We start from the raw sequence: 17,500 nt of genomic DNA, 5'->3' as shown, positions 1-17,500 counted from the left end.
AAATAAAAGAATTGGTGATTGCAAGTAGTATTATTAGTAGTATCTATAGAATGCATATTTAATCAGTTATTGTTAAAGTGCTTGTTCGGAAAAGTGATATTCAAGGAATTGAGTGGATCTTTATGCATAATTATTTTTTAGATGGAAATTGGAATAATATGAAACGTGGTGACTTTCATTGTTTTTTGTTTATTAATACTTAAATATGGGATAGCCTCGATGCCCAAGGGAGTTTCGTGGAGATATATAAAGGCAATACAAGACATGTATGACGGAGTCATGACTAGCATTCAATCAACTATACGGATCACTGAGCATTTTCTCGTAGGGGTTAATTTGCATTAGGGATCAACCCATCCCTGTTTTGTTTTCCATAATACTTGATGCGTTAGACTAAATTTATCCGTGAAAGTGTTTGCCGGTGATATTTTGCTTGTAGCAGAATTTAGTAATTCAAAGTTAGGAGAACCAAAGGTGATCGTTGGAGAAGATTTCCACTAAGTCGTTCTAAAATAGAATATCTACGAGGCAATTTTAGTGGAGAAGAGCATGTTGGACTTGGGAGAACCAAAGGTGATCATTGGAGAAGATTGTGTTGCACAGACAACCAAGTTTTACTTAGGATCAGTGGATCAATATTTCAAAGTAATGGGAAAATTGATGAAGATGTAATGCACCATATTCAAGTCGGATGGCTTAAATAGTGAATACTAGGGTACTCTGTGAAATGAGATTCTCAATTAGATTAAAAGGTAAATTTTATTGATTTGCAGTTCAACCTACCTTTTTATATGAGATGGTGTTAAAAAGCTTCATGAGCATAAGATGGAAGTAATAGAGAAACAAATGTTAAGGTGGATGTGTAGATACCTAAATAGATAAGATTAAAACTAGGTATCGAAAGAGAGGATAGAAGTTGCATCCATTTCTACTAAGATGTGTAAAAGTGGGTTGAGATAATTTGGACATGTGAAAGGGAAGACTACCAACGCACCTATAGTTGATTAAAAAGTCGTAGTAGGCCCAGAAAAGTGAGAGAAGCAAATTAAAAATAACATGAGTGAGTTGCACCTTTTTATCACTTGACTAGGTACAAAACTAGTTGTAGACGCCAAGTTTTTGCCCAAGACCATCAGTTATCGCTATCATGATTATAGTTGCTTTATGATTGTCATTTTTTTTCTGTGGTTTATTTTTTGAGCCTTATTATTTGTCTTGTCTTGCTATTAGTTTTATTTGTAGGCCTTTCTTGAGTCGAAGGATTTTGCCTCAACCTCCTTTGCTAAGGTTATGGTTTGCTGTCTTTCTTCTCTCCCCAGACTCAAATTCATAGTACTTTTTAGAGAGGTAATATTGTGGAGTCATGTACTGCTTATGTGAGTTATGTCTCCATTTGCCTCAAAGGTGGTTATGAGGCACAATATACAAAAGATTAAAGAACTTAGTTGTATATAATTCGAGTTCCTTGAGCATTCATTAGTCGTAGCTATAAACCAATGTTATCTAATTGATTTTTAAGTTCACCATTCAATTGTGGGGAATTAGTTTTAGGTAACATTAACATTTACAGCTCTCTTGTTGGCACTCCCTAGGCAGTGTTTTTCTTTCTTACTCGTAATCTTACAAAGAAGACTAAATTTCTTGTTAGGGTGTAGAGATAAAGATTAGAGACGCATATCATTTGACGAAGCGATGTATGGAAAAGGGGAATTTTTCTTATCAAATTTTGCTGTAGTCTCCAAATTGAAGTTGCTTGTGAGAATGATTATAAATTGTATGCTTATGGATGTAGTTTTTCTTTTAATGTAGGGTGCTATGCTACAAAAGTATTACAAATGTTGGGAAGATGATCCTAATGTTGGTTTTGTGATGATGAAGGTAACTCTGTCTTATTTGTCTAGATCTCTCTTCAATCAGCTTGAGTAATGATGGTTTAATGTCTGATGTCCCATGCTATTTTTATATTGGAAGGGCAGTGGCAAGGCATTTTGTGCTGGTGGAGATATTGTTACTTTATATCACCAAATCAGCGAAGGTTTGTATTTTTTTGCTGGACACCGTTTAATAGATAGATGATAATACTTTGCCAATGTAATGAATGCGTCTTAGTTTAGCAACTTTATGCGTGGTTTTATTTTTAGATATTTGTTCCCTCCATACGAGCTATTGTGCTGGAATGCTTGCAGTTTGCAACCCTTATGTTTGTTATTTCAAGTGAGTTGGTGTTCATAATTTATTGTCTTCCCATCCCATTTTAAAATATAATTTCCCTTTTTTGAATGAGTTTTCTTCAACTTTTCTATGGGCCTTACACTCACCCCCATCTGCCATCCCGCTTTTTTTCTCTTTACCTTTTTCTTTCTCCTTTTTTCATTTGTATTTTGCCAATGTATGCTTTAATCATTTAACGCTTGAGGAAAAAAGTTTTTTTTTCCAAAAAATTATAGTTTACTTTACTATTTTATTCACCTTGTTGATTAAGCATCTTTCTTGCTATGCAGGGAAAATAGAAGATTGTAAAGAGCTTTTTAGGACTTTATATACGTTTATTTACATGCTTGGCACATATTTGAAGCCACACGTGAGTCCTGTACTATGAATTTACTCTTTTACTCGATTGATTACCTCAGATGTTGTGGAGAAAGATATCTTTATAGTTTATAGACAAATAGTTTTGTGTGCTTGCATTTCAGTTACAAATAAATAAGAAATTCTGCTATACTTGTTTCTTCAGCTGAAAACACTTTGCATGCTGTTTAAACTTAAGGTGACTTTTGAGAATTACAATCACTTGGTAATGAGAATTACAATCACTTGGTAAACATATAATATCATCCAATATGTTATAGAAATGGATCCAACTGATATAATTGCTTTTTTCTTCTTCTTTTTTTTTTTTTTTTTTTTTTGTTTTTGTTTTTGTTGAGAAAGATATAACTATTGGCTTGTAACATTTCAAGTTATTGCAAGACCATCAAGTTACCTAAGTAATGCTATTCCATAGTAAGGCCAAGTGAATAGGTCAATCCGCAAGTGGCTTGGTGTTACACAATTATAATAATGTCATCTATGTTCATCATCAATATTGAATGAGATACGAAGATGTTTTTCTTTACTTGGACTAGCTAAGTACTACACCCTTTTATCTTGGATGTTTAATCCATGAATTAGTGATTGATGTAATTCATAATGTGGACAAAGATTTAGGTAGCTTATATAGTGCTTCATGGTTTATTTTATTGCTTCTTGTAATCCCCATGCAGGTGGCCCTTCTAAATGGCATTACAATGGGAGGTGGAGGAGGTGTTTCAATTCCTGGGACATTTCGCGTTGCAACTGACAAAACTGTGAGTATTTTCCTTGCTATTACATGCATACTTATTCTTTTGGACCTTTTAGTCCCGTATTGTACATTATTATTTTTGTTGTATTTGACTTTACGTTTTTCGTATAGAATGAATAGGGGGGAGGGTGAAGAAGAAACCAAAAGGAAAGATCTTTGCAACCTATTTCTCATTTGTTTTTAGCTTCACCCTTTTCGTTGGTGGACTAGTTGAATATCGAAGCTTAAAAAGCAATGTAAATAGATCATAACAACAACAATGGTGAAGAAGAAACCAAAAGGAAAGATCTTTGCAACCTATTTCTCATTTGTTTTTAGTTTCACCCTTTTCTTTGGTGGACTAGTTGAATATTGAAACTTAAAAAGCAATGTAAATAGATCATAACAACAAGAACAATGCTAAAGCCTTAATTTCAACAATATGAAGTCGGTTACATGAATCCCAACAAATTGAAAAATTGTTGCTAACAAAGATTAGTCGTCCTTATCTACTACTAATAAGGATATCCAATGCTAATCCATAACTACCATAATCAATTATAATGATCATCTACTTATATTGTTCTCTATTCATTCTTATTTGTGCTGTCTTTCGCTTCGGTATGTCCCAATTTTTCATGTCATTCATCACTCCTGTTCTAAATTTTTCTCTTCTAAACTCCTTAGAGTTCTAACTTCTCTCTTATTTTGGTCAATTGTCATATGCTTATGCAGATTCCATTTGTTCATATATAGTGATTAAGAAATTGTTATTCACTTGTGACCTGTTCCAAGTTCCAACAGAGGTTTTCTTTTTTAAATAACTTATCTTGGACTATACTTGATATTTCATGGCACACCTTTTTTGTTTTTACCCACGAAAGTATTTTCCGTGTGCGTTGTCGTACATTTTATCAAGATTAATACCAATCACATGCTGATCTTTTTTTTTTAGCCCATAGTCCTGCATTTGTTGCTTTATCTGATGGATAATATCTATGTAGATCGTCCTCACACAGACTCAAATCAGTTTTCTGGAATCTTTGTACTAGATGTGATTCCAAGCATTCTTCCCAACTTTATGGTGTGCCTCATAAGCGTAATTCCCCTTTGGTTAGAACTTGGAACAATCTTATGCACACTTTTTGTTTTTGTAGTTAGATTCTATAGTGCAAATGTACTTAGATGGTTCTAATTAACTTGCTTAGAATTGAAGAGAAGTTTTCCGCATATTCTCATGGTAATGATGTGTGCTTTGGTTCATATTCTCAAAGTATATTGACTCCAGATTTTTGTGTGCTTCCTTATTGTTAATTTCAGGTTTTTGCCACCCCAGAAACTATGATTGGTTTTCATCCTGATGCTGGGGCCTCTTTTTATCTTTCACATTTACCTGGGCATATAGGTAAGCTCAACCAAATATACAACATTCTACAATATACCTGTAAATTTTGCATTTGCTGCAATTGTATCTGCCCCGGCTCAATGTATTTTTCCTTTTATCTTCTCTTAAATGTGTGCTCGTCTGATCTTCTCTTTAGGGTACTTCTTAAAAAATTCACGATTGTCATTGCGATTCTACCAAGAACTTGCTTGAGTAAAGGAAAATTGGAATGTTCTGAGTAGTTGTTCGTTTTAAGTTTATTTGCCAATGTGTTATTGCTTTTGATAGTTATCAGTCATCTTGGAGTTTTCGTAATAAGTAATTGGCTTACTACTTTCATTATTTCAGCTAATGCGTTGTATTGTCCAATTGTCTGTGCATCTGGTTTCATCTTTTCTTTTTTTGATTTGGATCTGTGTTAGTATTTATTGTTCAAATTCTTTGTGTAGTAGGATCATATTGCTTTCGAATTATCCTAGGCTTTTCTATCTTGCACTTTTCAGAACTGAACATCCCATATTACTTAGCTGGCTTCAACTCCATAAAGGAGTATGCAAGCCAAGTATGTGAGGCTGAAGCTATATAAAATTTCCAAGAATAAGGATACTTGATTCCTCCCTCCTCTCCTCTTGTGCTCTTTCTTTTCTTGGTCTTTCATCAACCTCTGTTGGAACAACATTTTCTGGCATGTCATCTTTAGACTTGCTGGCCGTTGCCATTGATGAGGACTCGACTCTTTCTCATTCTGCTGAACCAATCTTTTAGCAAATTTAGGCAGAGATTTTGGAAATTTTTGTTAAGCTGGAGTAGGAGATGGACTGATGGAACTTCTGGCCTCCGATATGCCGGACATGTTCTCAACAAGGGAGAGTCAAAACAAATGAGCAGCTGTTGATGGCTAAGGTTTAAGCTGGTTGATTGTAATTTAAACGAGTTACGGTCAACAAAAACCATTTTCAACTGCCATATTGATGGACTATTTAGGAACTGGTGTTATGTGTATTGGGTTGCTCGTCTATTCTAGTTAAGTATTTTTCCTGAGGGTCTTGATTAGAAAGTTTGTCTCAGTTTTCCGTTAAAGAGCCAGATTTTCGCATGAGTTGTGTGCATTTCTGATTTATAGTATTAAAAGATAGTCCTGCTAAAAGTTTCTTCTGCACAAAATCTATTTATACTGGTTTGCCTCCTTAACATAAAAATGAACCTTTGTTGGAGAGATGTGATCTACATAATCTATTTATACTCATCAGTGTTAATTGTTTCTTGCTCAAGTAGATTTTCAATTTATATCCTTGTTAAGTAATGAGATTATTTTTTCTGTTTGTTAGGAGAGTACTTGGCCTTGACAAGCGAATCGATCAGTGGTGCTGAAATGCTTGCTTGTGGGCTTGCAACACATTATTCACTTAGCACTGTCTGTTCTTTCAAAATTCATTTAACACCAATGTTTTCTTCCTGTCAGTGTTGAAATATTTACTATTTTCTTTTGAATTTGACTGAAGCTACCACATATAGAAGAACATTTAGGCAGTCTTGTCACTGATGATTTTTCTGCTATTGAGAAGTCCCTTCAACAGTTTTCTGACATTGTTTCTCCTGATAATATGAGCGTACTTCACAGGTTTGCTTCACTCTGTGAGTTCTAAACATGACTTTTAGCATTCTATATGGTTAAGAAACATATTTTTGTAAGCACTTTGGATTCTCATGGTGTTCCTCTGCTATTAGCTTGTATTCTATTTTTCTGCTATATGAATTAAATATTCCCAAGTAACAAAGAGAAGAAATGAAGACTGCAGTAGTACTGGAGTTTTTCCTGGGTGATGAGAATTAGGAGTTCTATGGATAAATATGTTTTTATCTCTATTCAGAGATGGGTAACAACTTTGAATGGACTATATAATTTTTAAAAAATTTTTAAGACTTCTGGATCTTCAGATTCTATGCTGGTTTACTTTTTGTGTCCCCTTATTTAATTGTTTAACAATGGAAATATCAAGCACTTCTCCTTAGCTGCAGAAAACTTTCCATTTGCTCATAATTTTTTTGACGGATTCAACCATCCTTGAGTTTAAGGCATATTATTTTTTGATGATGCGACGTTCTTGATAACAGTATATTATGGTTTCTGATAGAGTTCTTATCTTTTCTTTTCATCAGTGACTCAGACATTGAATTATAGTGGAGGGGGCTGGTGAGGGTTTGATATTCTAAACCATGTCTTTATATCAATACATAGTTTGCATATGTTGAGCACTAATTTGGGATTAAGGCTCGGTCATTGTTGTTTTTGATGAATCCATAGCTCACGCGATCATCTCTTAACAGGTAGATGTTTTTATAGTCCTATGGGCTATGATGCAGACACTTAGCAGAATAATAGTGCTCTCACTTGTTCATGAGCTTCTTGAACTAGTTTTTTGTTTAGAAAAATTTGTATGCTTAAACCTGGATTGACATACTGCATTAAATACGCTTTCCGTTCTTCATTATTCATGTTTATGTGCATCTTACTTAATATACTTCACCAGGCAGAAGACACTCAACAAATGTTTCGGACATGACACAGTTGAGGAGATAATTGATTCGCTGGTACTTCTATTCTCTTACTTTCTTTGCCAGTAAAATAGAGAGACCTGATCATCCTTTAGGCTCTTGTATTAGAGTTTTAGAGCCACTTTGGTGCCTTTTTATTACCATGGGCAGTTTTGAGGGCGTTCGGGATGCCTGGCCGCACAGGGCCTCAAATATCAAAAGTTGCCTATTATATAACAATGTTTTAGAATATGAGTTGGTAAAAAATTAATACCTACTTACATTATCCTTAATGCTTACTTACTGTATCCTTAATGACTACTTTCTATATCTTAAACATCTACTTACATCATTCTTAATGTCTACTTACAATATTTTAAAAAATATATAATGGGTCGGCACAAGAATTTATGTTCATCAATACATCTTTTCTCCCAACATTTAAGTTGAGAATCAATTACCTTTTATCAAATCATCTTGTCATCTAATCTCTCTTTACCTTCCATGAGTTAAATATTAAGGGCCTCCATAAAAGTTTCGCATAGGGTCTTCAAAATTTTATCAATTTTTATTCTGCCCTTGTTTATTACTCCCAAAGCTTCAGTTTCCTTTATAATAACTTGGGAAACCACAAATCGCAGGTTTATGTTTAGTTGATGCTTAATATTTTCACTTTTTCTTTACACTATGTTTGACTAGGAGGAAATGGAGGGAAAGAAAGAAAAGGAAAATGGATGGATTGCATTTGTATAACAAATGTGTTGGTAGAAAATTTGAATAGAAGGGATTAGTTCCTTAATTTTGTTTAAGACTAAATCTCGCTAAAAGAGCAACGATTTAAAAGGAAAATGATTTTTTTTTCTTCCTATCTATTTCTTTTCCTCTTAAACAAACAAGAGAAACTTTTCTTATCATTCCTTCCCCATCCTATCTATTCCCTCCCATCGCATTCCCTCCTGAATTCTTATTCAAACATAGTGTTAGCATTGTAGAAAGTACCTTATCTTGTCTGATGAGAAAATGTTTCCTTTATCTTGCATTGGAATGGGATTCTCTTTTTTACACTTTCAGGAAGACGAGGCAACTAAAACAGATCATGCCTGGTGTGCCTCCACTTTGAAAAGGTTACGGGAAGTGTCTCCATTGAGCCTAAAGGTTTCCTTGAGATCAGTGAGTTTCATCCACCCTCAACCCCTTTATTTTCTCCAATGAAATCTTGTTTACATAGTGTCTATTTTTCAAACAATGTAAACTTAATCCACCAGATCCGGGAAGGTAGATATCAGACTTTTGACCAGTGTCTGGCTCGTGAGTACCGGATGTCACTCCAGGGAATCTCTGGAAAGGTTTCAAAGGACTTCCAGGAGGTACGAATGTTCCAACATTTGCTTGTTTATTGTTTATCACCTAAATGGTCTCTCATTGTGTTCTTGGCATGCTTACAGGGTGTACGTGCACGAATGGTGGATAGGGACTTCTCACCAAAGGTACTTCTAACATAATCTTCGACCCCATTTCTTAAATTTTCCTTTGTATTCATTAATACGATTTTTTTCTTTGTGCTTGCTCTCTGGATTATTGTTTTTCAATGAAGAATGACAACCAACAATCAACAACTAACGTTTACCAAATATCTCTTTATCAATTGACTTAAATAGATATTAACAACTAGCAAATCAATCAATATTTCTACCTGGGTAAACCAATCAATTCTAACCAACAGTCATTTGTCAAACAGACTCATTATGTTTAAAAGTTCACCAAATAGAATATTTTGCTGATTTGCAGTGGGACCCACCAAGCTTGGATAGAGTCTCTGAGGATATGGTGGATGAATACTTTTCCCCTCTTAGTGTCTCCGAACCAGAACTAGAGTTACCAACCAAGCAACGGGAAGCTTTCTTGTAGCAAATTCAACACAACTATTTGGATGGTTATGTTACCGTAAGTTCTATGACTATGGTGTATGGTACTGCAACTTGCAAAATGAAAATTTGTAGATCAACATAGAACCTTCATGTTGGTGAATTATAATAAAAATGCATCAATGACAATAAATTACAGTAATCTGTTATGTTTTTTTTTGCTATTGAGTCGTTTGTATGGGCCATCTCACGGATAGCACTATGTATTGAGATTAAAGTGTAAATGTTTGAGATGTAGAGTTCAAGTCTACAGAGAGAAAAATGCTTTTATGATGAAAATTTTAAGAATTGTAATTTTATCCGTATGTCACCATGCCAGTTAAGAATTCAAGTGGTATCCTTATGATGATGGATGGACTACATCTCATCATCAATTGCCTCCTTCCAAATTACAATACAGAACGATTGTACTGAAAGTTCTCAAGTATTTTTACATTTACTTCAAAATTTGATTTATATAATAATTAATAAAAGTTTGATATTTTTAGTTAAATCAATCAATCAATATATATATATATATATTATAAGACTGTAGAAATACAACGACCAATCAGCCACTAACACTAGGTCAAAGGCTTCAAGTTTATGTTTTTAGTCAAACATTAGGAATGAAAAACAATGAAAAAACATTATTTATTACATTATATGCTAAAAATCAATAAAAAAAAAAATCAATTGACCTAGCTCGATCATAATTTCTTAGCAAAAACCGGAATACTCTGTTCATACCTAAAGAAATTACTCGGATCAACTTTAGCCTTAACTTGAAGCAATCTCTTGACATTATCTTTAAAAAAATCAGAAGCAAAACCCAAATTCCCATTTGCATTAGTCCCAACATCAATATCCCTATAATTCAAGAATGCTTCCCTTGGATTCTTAGACACAAATGGTGCAAATGTCTCATAAAGTTCTCTTGTAACTTCAATATTTCTATTTATAGCATCCACACCATCTTCTTGCCAAATTGTTATGTATTGCATCTTAAACAAATTTCCCGCTCGATGAGGAAACGTCGTTGCATTTGCTGGAATCTCGCTCATTCTGCCACCGTAAGGATTCCATTGCATCAAAAAAATGTTATTTGCTTTCGTTTGTAGTTCGATCATCTTATTCCATATTGTTTCTAGTCCGGTTTTTGGGATTGGTGTTTTTACGTAATCAGACTTGTGTTTAGCGTACGAGTGTTGACCGGTTGGTGTTCTTTGCAATAATAGCTCTAAGGGAGTGCCTGTTGGGTAGGCATTCCAATATAAGGTGGTTTGTATCCATGGCATTTCTGAGCAATCTTTTGGTTGTAAGCCTAGCCGTGGAAAGCTCTTGTTTATCAATGGTAAAAGGGCATTGGCGCGACCTAAGTATAACCCGATGAACGAAACTTGTACAGTCTTGCTCCCTCCTTGTTGAATTACCTGTTCAGAAATGTTCAAGATTGAGAATTTGGACTAATAGATTGTGTAGGTTGAGTCTTGGAAACTCTAAAGGATGCAGGATGGGAGATGTTTCAAAGCAATGAAATGAAACTACTGGCCGATCCACTTTGGGGTTTGGGTGTGCCTAGGCACCACTTGACCCGTCAAAATTTGACCTGGTCCGACAATTGACCGACATCGATCTAATCACCTGATTTTTTTTTAAAATATTCGGTGAATTTTAGATTTTAACATCAATATTTTTGAGTAATAAATTACTATTTTTTCACTTATTTTTATTATGTATGTCGAAGTTCATAATCAATACTACTTGCTTTTAAGTTCAACCCTATACAATAAGCAAAAACTAATAAAATTTTAAAGACGAAAATTATATAGTATTTAATTGTTTTGTAGAAATAGGGATAAAATAATAATAATTTTATGACTTGTTAATTTGAACTCATAAGACTGACCCTTTGATAGGTTTAGACACCACAATGAACATAAATTATATCGAACTTCTTAAGAAACTTATAGAAAAGATTGAATATATACCATTTAGTGGCATGGCCACTCCAATTTCTTTTGCTTTTGTCGAATTATTATTATTGTTTTTAAAGACCCTTGATTGTTAAGATTCTAGGTTAAAATACATTTGTGAAATTGTTTATGAGCAATGATAAGTAAAAAAGATTCAAACGTGACAAAACACAATCGTTATTTAATGACTTTCAACAATTAAAATTACCTACATCCCGACCTAAAGTTTGCCAACTCCTAATATTTTTATTTATTTTTTTATTTTTAACTTGTATAAATTAAAACCTCTTAAATTTCAACCTATAAGATTTTAAAAGTTAAAAATAATTACCTGTGGTTGAACTCTTATAAAAAGCTTTTTATCAATTGTAGTAGCCACTTGTTGCCATTGTACAACCATATCTGTTGCACCTTGTTCCAATGTTTTTGGAACATTAAAAACTGTCACTATATTTGAAACACGTACTAATTTAATTTTCCACGATATAATAACACAAAAACTTGCACCTCCACCACCTCTAATTGCCCAAAACAAATCCTCACCCATGCTTTGACGATTAAGGATTCTACCATTTGCATCAACAACTTGTGCATCGATTATATTATCAATTGATAAACCATGCTGTCTAAGCATGTTCCCATAACCACCCCCACTAAAATGTCCTCCAACACCAAGAGTCAAGCATACCCCTGCAGGAAAGGCATGTACCTTACTTTTTTGGGCAATTTTATAGTAAAGTTCACCTAGAGTAGCTCCGGCCTGAATGGAAGCAACCTCATTAGGGATATCGATATCGATAGCTCGAAGATTGAACATATCTAGGATAACGAAAGGATCTTTTGCGACATACGAAAGACCTTCAAAATCATGCCCTCCACTTCTGATTCTAATTTGTACGTTATTGACTTTTGCACATAAAACAGTTGCTTGGACGTGTGACACGTCCAAGGCTGTGATTATGGCTAGAGGTTTCATGGTTGTGGAAGTGTTAAATCTACTATCTCTTATGTAATTTTGAAGAATTGTCGAAAAAGATGCATTTGATGGAGTGTACGTGGAATTAGTAATCGGGTGTGGCGAGGTTGAGCGTGAAGGAAGACATTGAAGGAAATTGGTAATCGATGCATTTGCATCAATAACAAAAAATAAGAAAAATAATGAAAATAAAATTGTTTTTGAGACGTTCATTTTTTGCTTTGATTATTAATTTGGGTGTTTTTAAAAAGTTTTATTTGAGACGTGTTTATTTATAGAAATTTTGATAAGGAAGATAGGAAGATAATACTCAATAGGGACGAAACTTATGACATCTTTGGATGGATTAGTCAAATGGGACTGCTAAATAAATGTAGCGTGTTTGAAATGTCACATAGGGAATGCATGGCCGGGGACGGGTCTTAGTAAGATTATGCGCACAGTCCAATTACCGCACTAATACATCATCATTGCCACAAATATATATATATATATATATATAAATATATATATATAAATATAAATATATATATATATATATATATATATATATATATATATATATATATATATGGGATCAAATAAGAAGGATTTTAAAATGAGAAGGGTGAGAAGGATTTTTGTTTGATTTTATTTGGTTACTAAATATTTACACTTAATCCAAATGAGTCCAGTTTAATAAATAAAAAAATTATGTGTAATTAAGTTCAATTCAATATTATTAACCTTTTTAATTTTTAAAAGGTGAAGTATCTCGAGTAAGTTGCGAGCATATATGATTTTAAAACACTCCTATATGACAAGAATAATAACACATGCACTAAAATTAATAATGCTATATACAAGAAAGCTTTTCATAAACTAACATATCATTTAATTTGCACTTTATTTTGAGTTTGTTTCCTATTTTTAGCTTCGTTTGTTTGTTTAGTTATATAACATGTTTGTAACATTCCTATTGTAACATAACACATTAAATTAATAATTATATTAATAGCGATAAAATCCACGGTAGTTTGTTTATATGAAATTATATACAAATACAAGTTTCAAATAAAAATACAATTTTATACTATCGTTATCAAATTAAAATAATATTTCCATTCAAATAAATCTAATGATTGATATAAACTATTTATAACCACATAATGAATGAATGCAAGATTTTATATATATATATATATATATATATATATATATATATATATATATATATATATATATATATATATATATATATATATATTCAAGTTTCAGTGAGATTTAAATTTATATGAAAATCGTTACAATCAATCAGCCTGATAAAAATGTAACACATTTTTACATAAAATGTGTTATTTTTAGACAAAAAATATTACTTTTGTTTTAAGAAAAATTTGGTACCATTTAGCAAAAACGTGTTACTTTCAGAAAAAAAAATTTCGAAGAAACAAATATAATACAAAGCAACACGTTTTTTCCGAAAAGTAACACCTTTTTATGTTAAAAGTAACACCTTTTTGTGATTTTTTCAGAATTTTTTTGTTAAAGTAAAACTTTTTTTCCTAATAGTAACACCTTTATAGTAAAAAAGTAATATTTTTTTGTCAGACAGATTTATTCTCATGGTTCTCACATAAGAGTGGTTCTCAAGTAATTAAAACATAATTAAGGTAATTAATCACTTCTAGTTAGTGTAAGTTAGAAGAGGACCCATCACATATTCATGATTTAGTTTGTATGGGAATTAATAGTACATTGTACTTTTGAAAGTATTAGCTTGACGTATAAAGAGTTGGCAGTGCAAAGTTTCAGTCCTAAGATTAATATACGTAGCATCGGAGACCCTGAATTTCATGAAAGAGAAAAGCCATGCAACAGAAGCTGCTGCCCCTGCTGCACGACCTGGGTGACTCGAGCAGAGGGTCGAGCGAAGCCCTCCGGATGCTTCACGTGATTTGCTGACTGCCATCTGTTAGCTTATCTTGCTGCCCCATTTCCCACTATGTACCACTATAAATACACTAGTCTTAAGTCCTTTAATACTTGCACCAAAGTCTCATATATTAACAGCAATCTTCTTGCTTGTGTATACTCCCTAATTAGCTCCTCTCTTTCCACACCAATACATTAATGTAATTCCTTCAAATTTTGTATTTCTCATTTAAACGCATTAATATTAATTCTGGACAAGATGGTGGATGTAACCCAAGATTGGTGAATTACCTTAAAATCTTTGTCGCTATTATTTTGTATTCATTTATTATTGTCATTCATCATATACATACATATTTGATTCCTATACTTGACACAACATAAACTCTCACTTAAACTTCATACTTTGATCCATGAATGAGGCGTATTACCTCTCCTTTCTTTTATATATATATATATATATATATATATATATATATATATATATATATATATATATATATATATATATATATATATATATATATATATATATATATATATATATATATATATATATATATATATATATATATATATATATATATATATATATGTTATGGGGTCAAATAAATAAACCCGTAATTTATTTAGTCAAACCTTAACCACCCCGCTCGGTTCAATAACTTCTTAAAATAACTACCCACTACTCATCATAACCTACCACTCACCCATCATACCCATGATTCCCACATTAATTCACCATTCAACCTCCATTCTACCATTATAAATACATGTCGCGTACATCATTTGCACCGGACTAAGCTTTTATATTGCTATCGTTACACCACAATAAATATTCACCCTCCTACGTACAATCTATATTGAACCAAATATTCCTTCAATTGATCTGAACTCATCCTACAATCCGTTAATCTTGTATTCATTCATTATCATATATTCATTACTTTCTGTCTCTCGATCTGACTTGAGCGTCGGAGGGGTTTTCCGGGAAATAACCCCTCGGACAAGGCTAACGTTGTATTGCAGGATTTGAGGTCTCATCAGCGGAAGGATCATAAACATTTTCAGCATATTGATGGTTGCACCCGATTACACCTATCTCCAGGTATTTTAAGTGTTTTTTGCACTTCCTCGTTTCATGACCGAAACAGTTTGGCGCCGTCTGTGGGGACTGAACGAAAAGTCATGGCTTCCAAAAGAAATCCAACACAAACCGCTACCGTGCATAGCACAGATACAGACACTTCAGCGGGTCACGCTAACAATCAAGCCGTGACTCGCCGTGATCTGGACATGCTAGCACGAAACCTCACTGCCGCCTTTTCCGAACAACTCCGCAGATACCCAATTTTATGACGTATAACTATCTCATCATTTTTAATTTTTTTTTTGGTGGGTATAAGTTAAGAACTGTAATGGAGTAATGTTTGGGAGTATTTGCTATATCTTTTGCTGGTTGGATTTATAAAAAAAAAAAAAAAAACGTCCAAGTTAATATTTGGATCGTCCTTTGAAATCTTCTTGCATCACAAGCTAACGAAGTGAAATAACCGTCTTGGGGTATTATTGCATTTTTAATATACATTAAAACTTTATTAAAGTTCAGCTATTATTCTTTATATTCATAATAACATTATTAGGGCTGAAAGTTATTAGATCAGGATTCATATTCAACTCAATCAATTGAGTTAACAATCCAATAGAGAAGAAGCTTAATCCAACTTCTTTTATACTGAGAATTGGATGCAATTATTAATTCCTATCAGTAATTAATTCCCAAATTCAGCAATTATATTTTGTATATCACCAAATTCATTCGGCTATCACCACTCAACAAACCAAATCATCAGATTTCCTTTCAGCTTACGGACCCGGTCCGGTCTTGCCTAAACCCGGTCGGGTCTGCTTTCTGGAAACTCTCAACATACGGACCCGGTCCGGTCTTCGAGTATCCCGGTCCGGTCCTGCTTTAATAACCGTTTTTCCGCACGGTTTTTATTTTATGATGAGGAATGTAACAAGCAAAAAAAGAAAACATTTTTTTTTTCTCTGTTTCCAGATACTATTAACTCTTCACTTTTGGGAGAAAAACTTGATCGAGAATATTTGGGCCAAATCATTTCAAGTGTTTGTCATTATTCAAGGACATGAAGTTGGATCTTATTGCTCTTATTCATCAATGTATACCGTTTCAATGTTGAGTTTAGTTTGATGCACCTTCTAAAGGGTTATTAGATCCGTAGAACGTTTCCAAATCGACTTCAATCGACTAAAAATTTCAGTCCTAATGTTGAAGTTCGGTTTGATGCACATTCTAAAGGATTAGATGACCCATAGAACGTTTCCCAACTAGCTTAAACTAAGTGGTTTCGGTCTAAAGGACCATCATCTTATCTTTACTGTGCCGTATGTGAATATTTCCTGAATTTTTCTCGGCACCCATTATTTTTGGGGATTCGGAAATTATTTGTTAATGATGAAGATTTGATTTGAAGATCATTTTGCTATGAGGAAAAGAAGGTTCCCACTCGTGTGTGACCGTCTAATTATGTGATATATTATATCCAGCTCTTTAATTTCACCATTTTTTGTCAACTCCAGCTATGTGACCGTCTAATTAATAAGCTATATATCATAAGCGATTCGGATGCGATGAGTCATTCTGTACCATCGAATAGCCGAATTCTCTTGTCTAAGGTTATTATACAAGTTTTTTCTTTTGCCGTATCATCAATTTGTCCGAAATATTAAAAACTCGGACCCCCCCCCCCCCCCCCCCCCCCAAGGACCTCCAATAATTTCGCAAAATTGTCTAAGTATTGAAAGTAGCCGAGTTATGCTACATCCGAATCATCGAAGACCCGGTTGAGTAATTGTCATGACGTATTATCATAAAGTCGGACCCAAATTTGGTTTGATGCACCTTCTAAAGGGTTATTAGATCCATAGAACGTTTCCAAACCAACTTCAACTGACTAAAAAATTCAGTCTCATTGTTGAAGTTCGGTTTGATGCACTATCTAAAGGATTAGATGACCCGTAGAACGTTTCCGAACTAGCTTTAGCTACGTGATTTCAATCTGAAAAAATTACTCCAAATATTGCCCAATTCAATGTATTGGCTGAATCCGAATATGATCCAACGGTGGTTCAATCTGAGGTGACTCGATGCATGGAGAAAAATCATCATCCTCGCCTTCTAATGAAATGCTACATAAAGGATGCAAATCTTTGATTAGTATTGCCAAGTGAAGAATATATTATATTAATCTGATGATGATCATATGGTTATTTTTACTTTTATTCATCAACGTATATCGGGTGTTCCGTATTTGTTGTATTCATGGGTCGATATGGAAAGTGATCAAGTATGATATTGACACCTATTAAAAGAATTATTTATTATTTATGCGTGGAAATTCAATACTTCACCATTATTGTTCTTAATATATTGGGTTTTACTTATATGTGGTTTTCAATGATGAG

The 17,500-nt window shown here is 33.4% G+C and overlaps 2 protein-coding genes across 4 annotated transcripts in view; one reads left to right on the top strand and one right to left on the bottom strand.

Moving 5' to 3' along the window:
• The window catches only part of LOC130826753 (3-hydroxyisobutyryl-CoA hydrolase-like protein 1, mitochondrial), a 10,120-nt gene extending 561 nt beyond the window's left edge, over window positions 1-9,559 (top strand). Inside the window, exons 1-13 of one of the 3 annotated variants that reach the window (XM_057692324.1) lie at window positions 1,862-1,878; window positions 1,977-2,035; window positions 2,142-2,214; window positions 2,502-2,581; window positions 3,264-3,347; window positions 4,643-4,727; window positions 6,035-6,120; window positions 6,209-6,327; window positions 7,238-7,298; window positions 8,313-8,411; window positions 8,507-8,608; window positions 8,687-8,728; window positions 9,030-9,559. In XM_057692324.1, the coding sequence (XP_057548307.1) occupies window positions 2,199-2,214; window positions 2,502-2,581; window positions 3,264-3,347; window positions 4,643-4,727; window positions 6,035-6,120; window positions 6,209-6,327; window positions 7,238-7,298; window positions 8,313-8,411; window positions 8,507-8,608; window positions 8,687-8,728; window positions 9,030-9,149 (894 nt within the window). In that variant the 5' untranslated portion in view covers window positions 1,862-1,878; window positions 1,977-2,035; window positions 2,142-2,198 and the 3' untranslated portion in view covers window positions 9,150-9,559. Of the gene's footprint in view, window positions 1-1,809; window positions 1,879-1,971; window positions 2,036-2,141; window positions 2,215-2,501; window positions 2,582-3,263; window positions 3,348-4,642; window positions 4,728-6,034; window positions 6,121-6,208; window positions 6,342-7,237; window positions 7,299-8,312; window positions 8,412-8,506; window positions 8,609-8,686; window positions 8,729-9,029 lie in introns of those variants that run through there. The other 2 variants (XM_057692323.1, XM_057692322.1) reach the window with 2 other exon arrangements.
• A 145-nt stretch (window positions 9,560-9,704) lies between these two features.
• Window positions 9,705-12,367, bottom strand: LOC130826752 (berberine bridge enzyme-like 3). The gene is made up of 2 exons (XM_057692321.1): window positions 11,453-12,367; window positions 9,705-10,578 (listed from the first exon to the last, which is right to left on the bottom strand). Exons 1-2 carry the CDS (start codon window positions 12,308-12,310, stop codon window positions 9,856-9,858), a joined length of 1,581 nt encoding a protein of 526 aa, XP_057548304.1. The 5' UTR covers window positions 12,311-12,367; the 3' UTR covers window positions 9,705-9,855.
• Window positions 12,368-17,500: the final 5,133 nt, after the last annotated feature.

Source organism: Amaranthus tricolor, chromosome 11 (assembly GCF_026212465.1).
Source record: "Amaranthus tricolor cultivar Red isolate AtriRed21 chromosome 11, ASM2621246v1, whole genome shotgun sequence".
In the NCBI taxonomy this organism is placed as follows: Eukaryota; Viridiplantae; Streptophyta; class Magnoliopsida; order Caryophyllales; family Amaranthaceae; genus Amaranthus; species Amaranthus tricolor.
The sequence above is the reverse complement of the archived record's forward strand: the minus strand, read 5'-3'. Positions and strand labels throughout refer to the sequence as shown.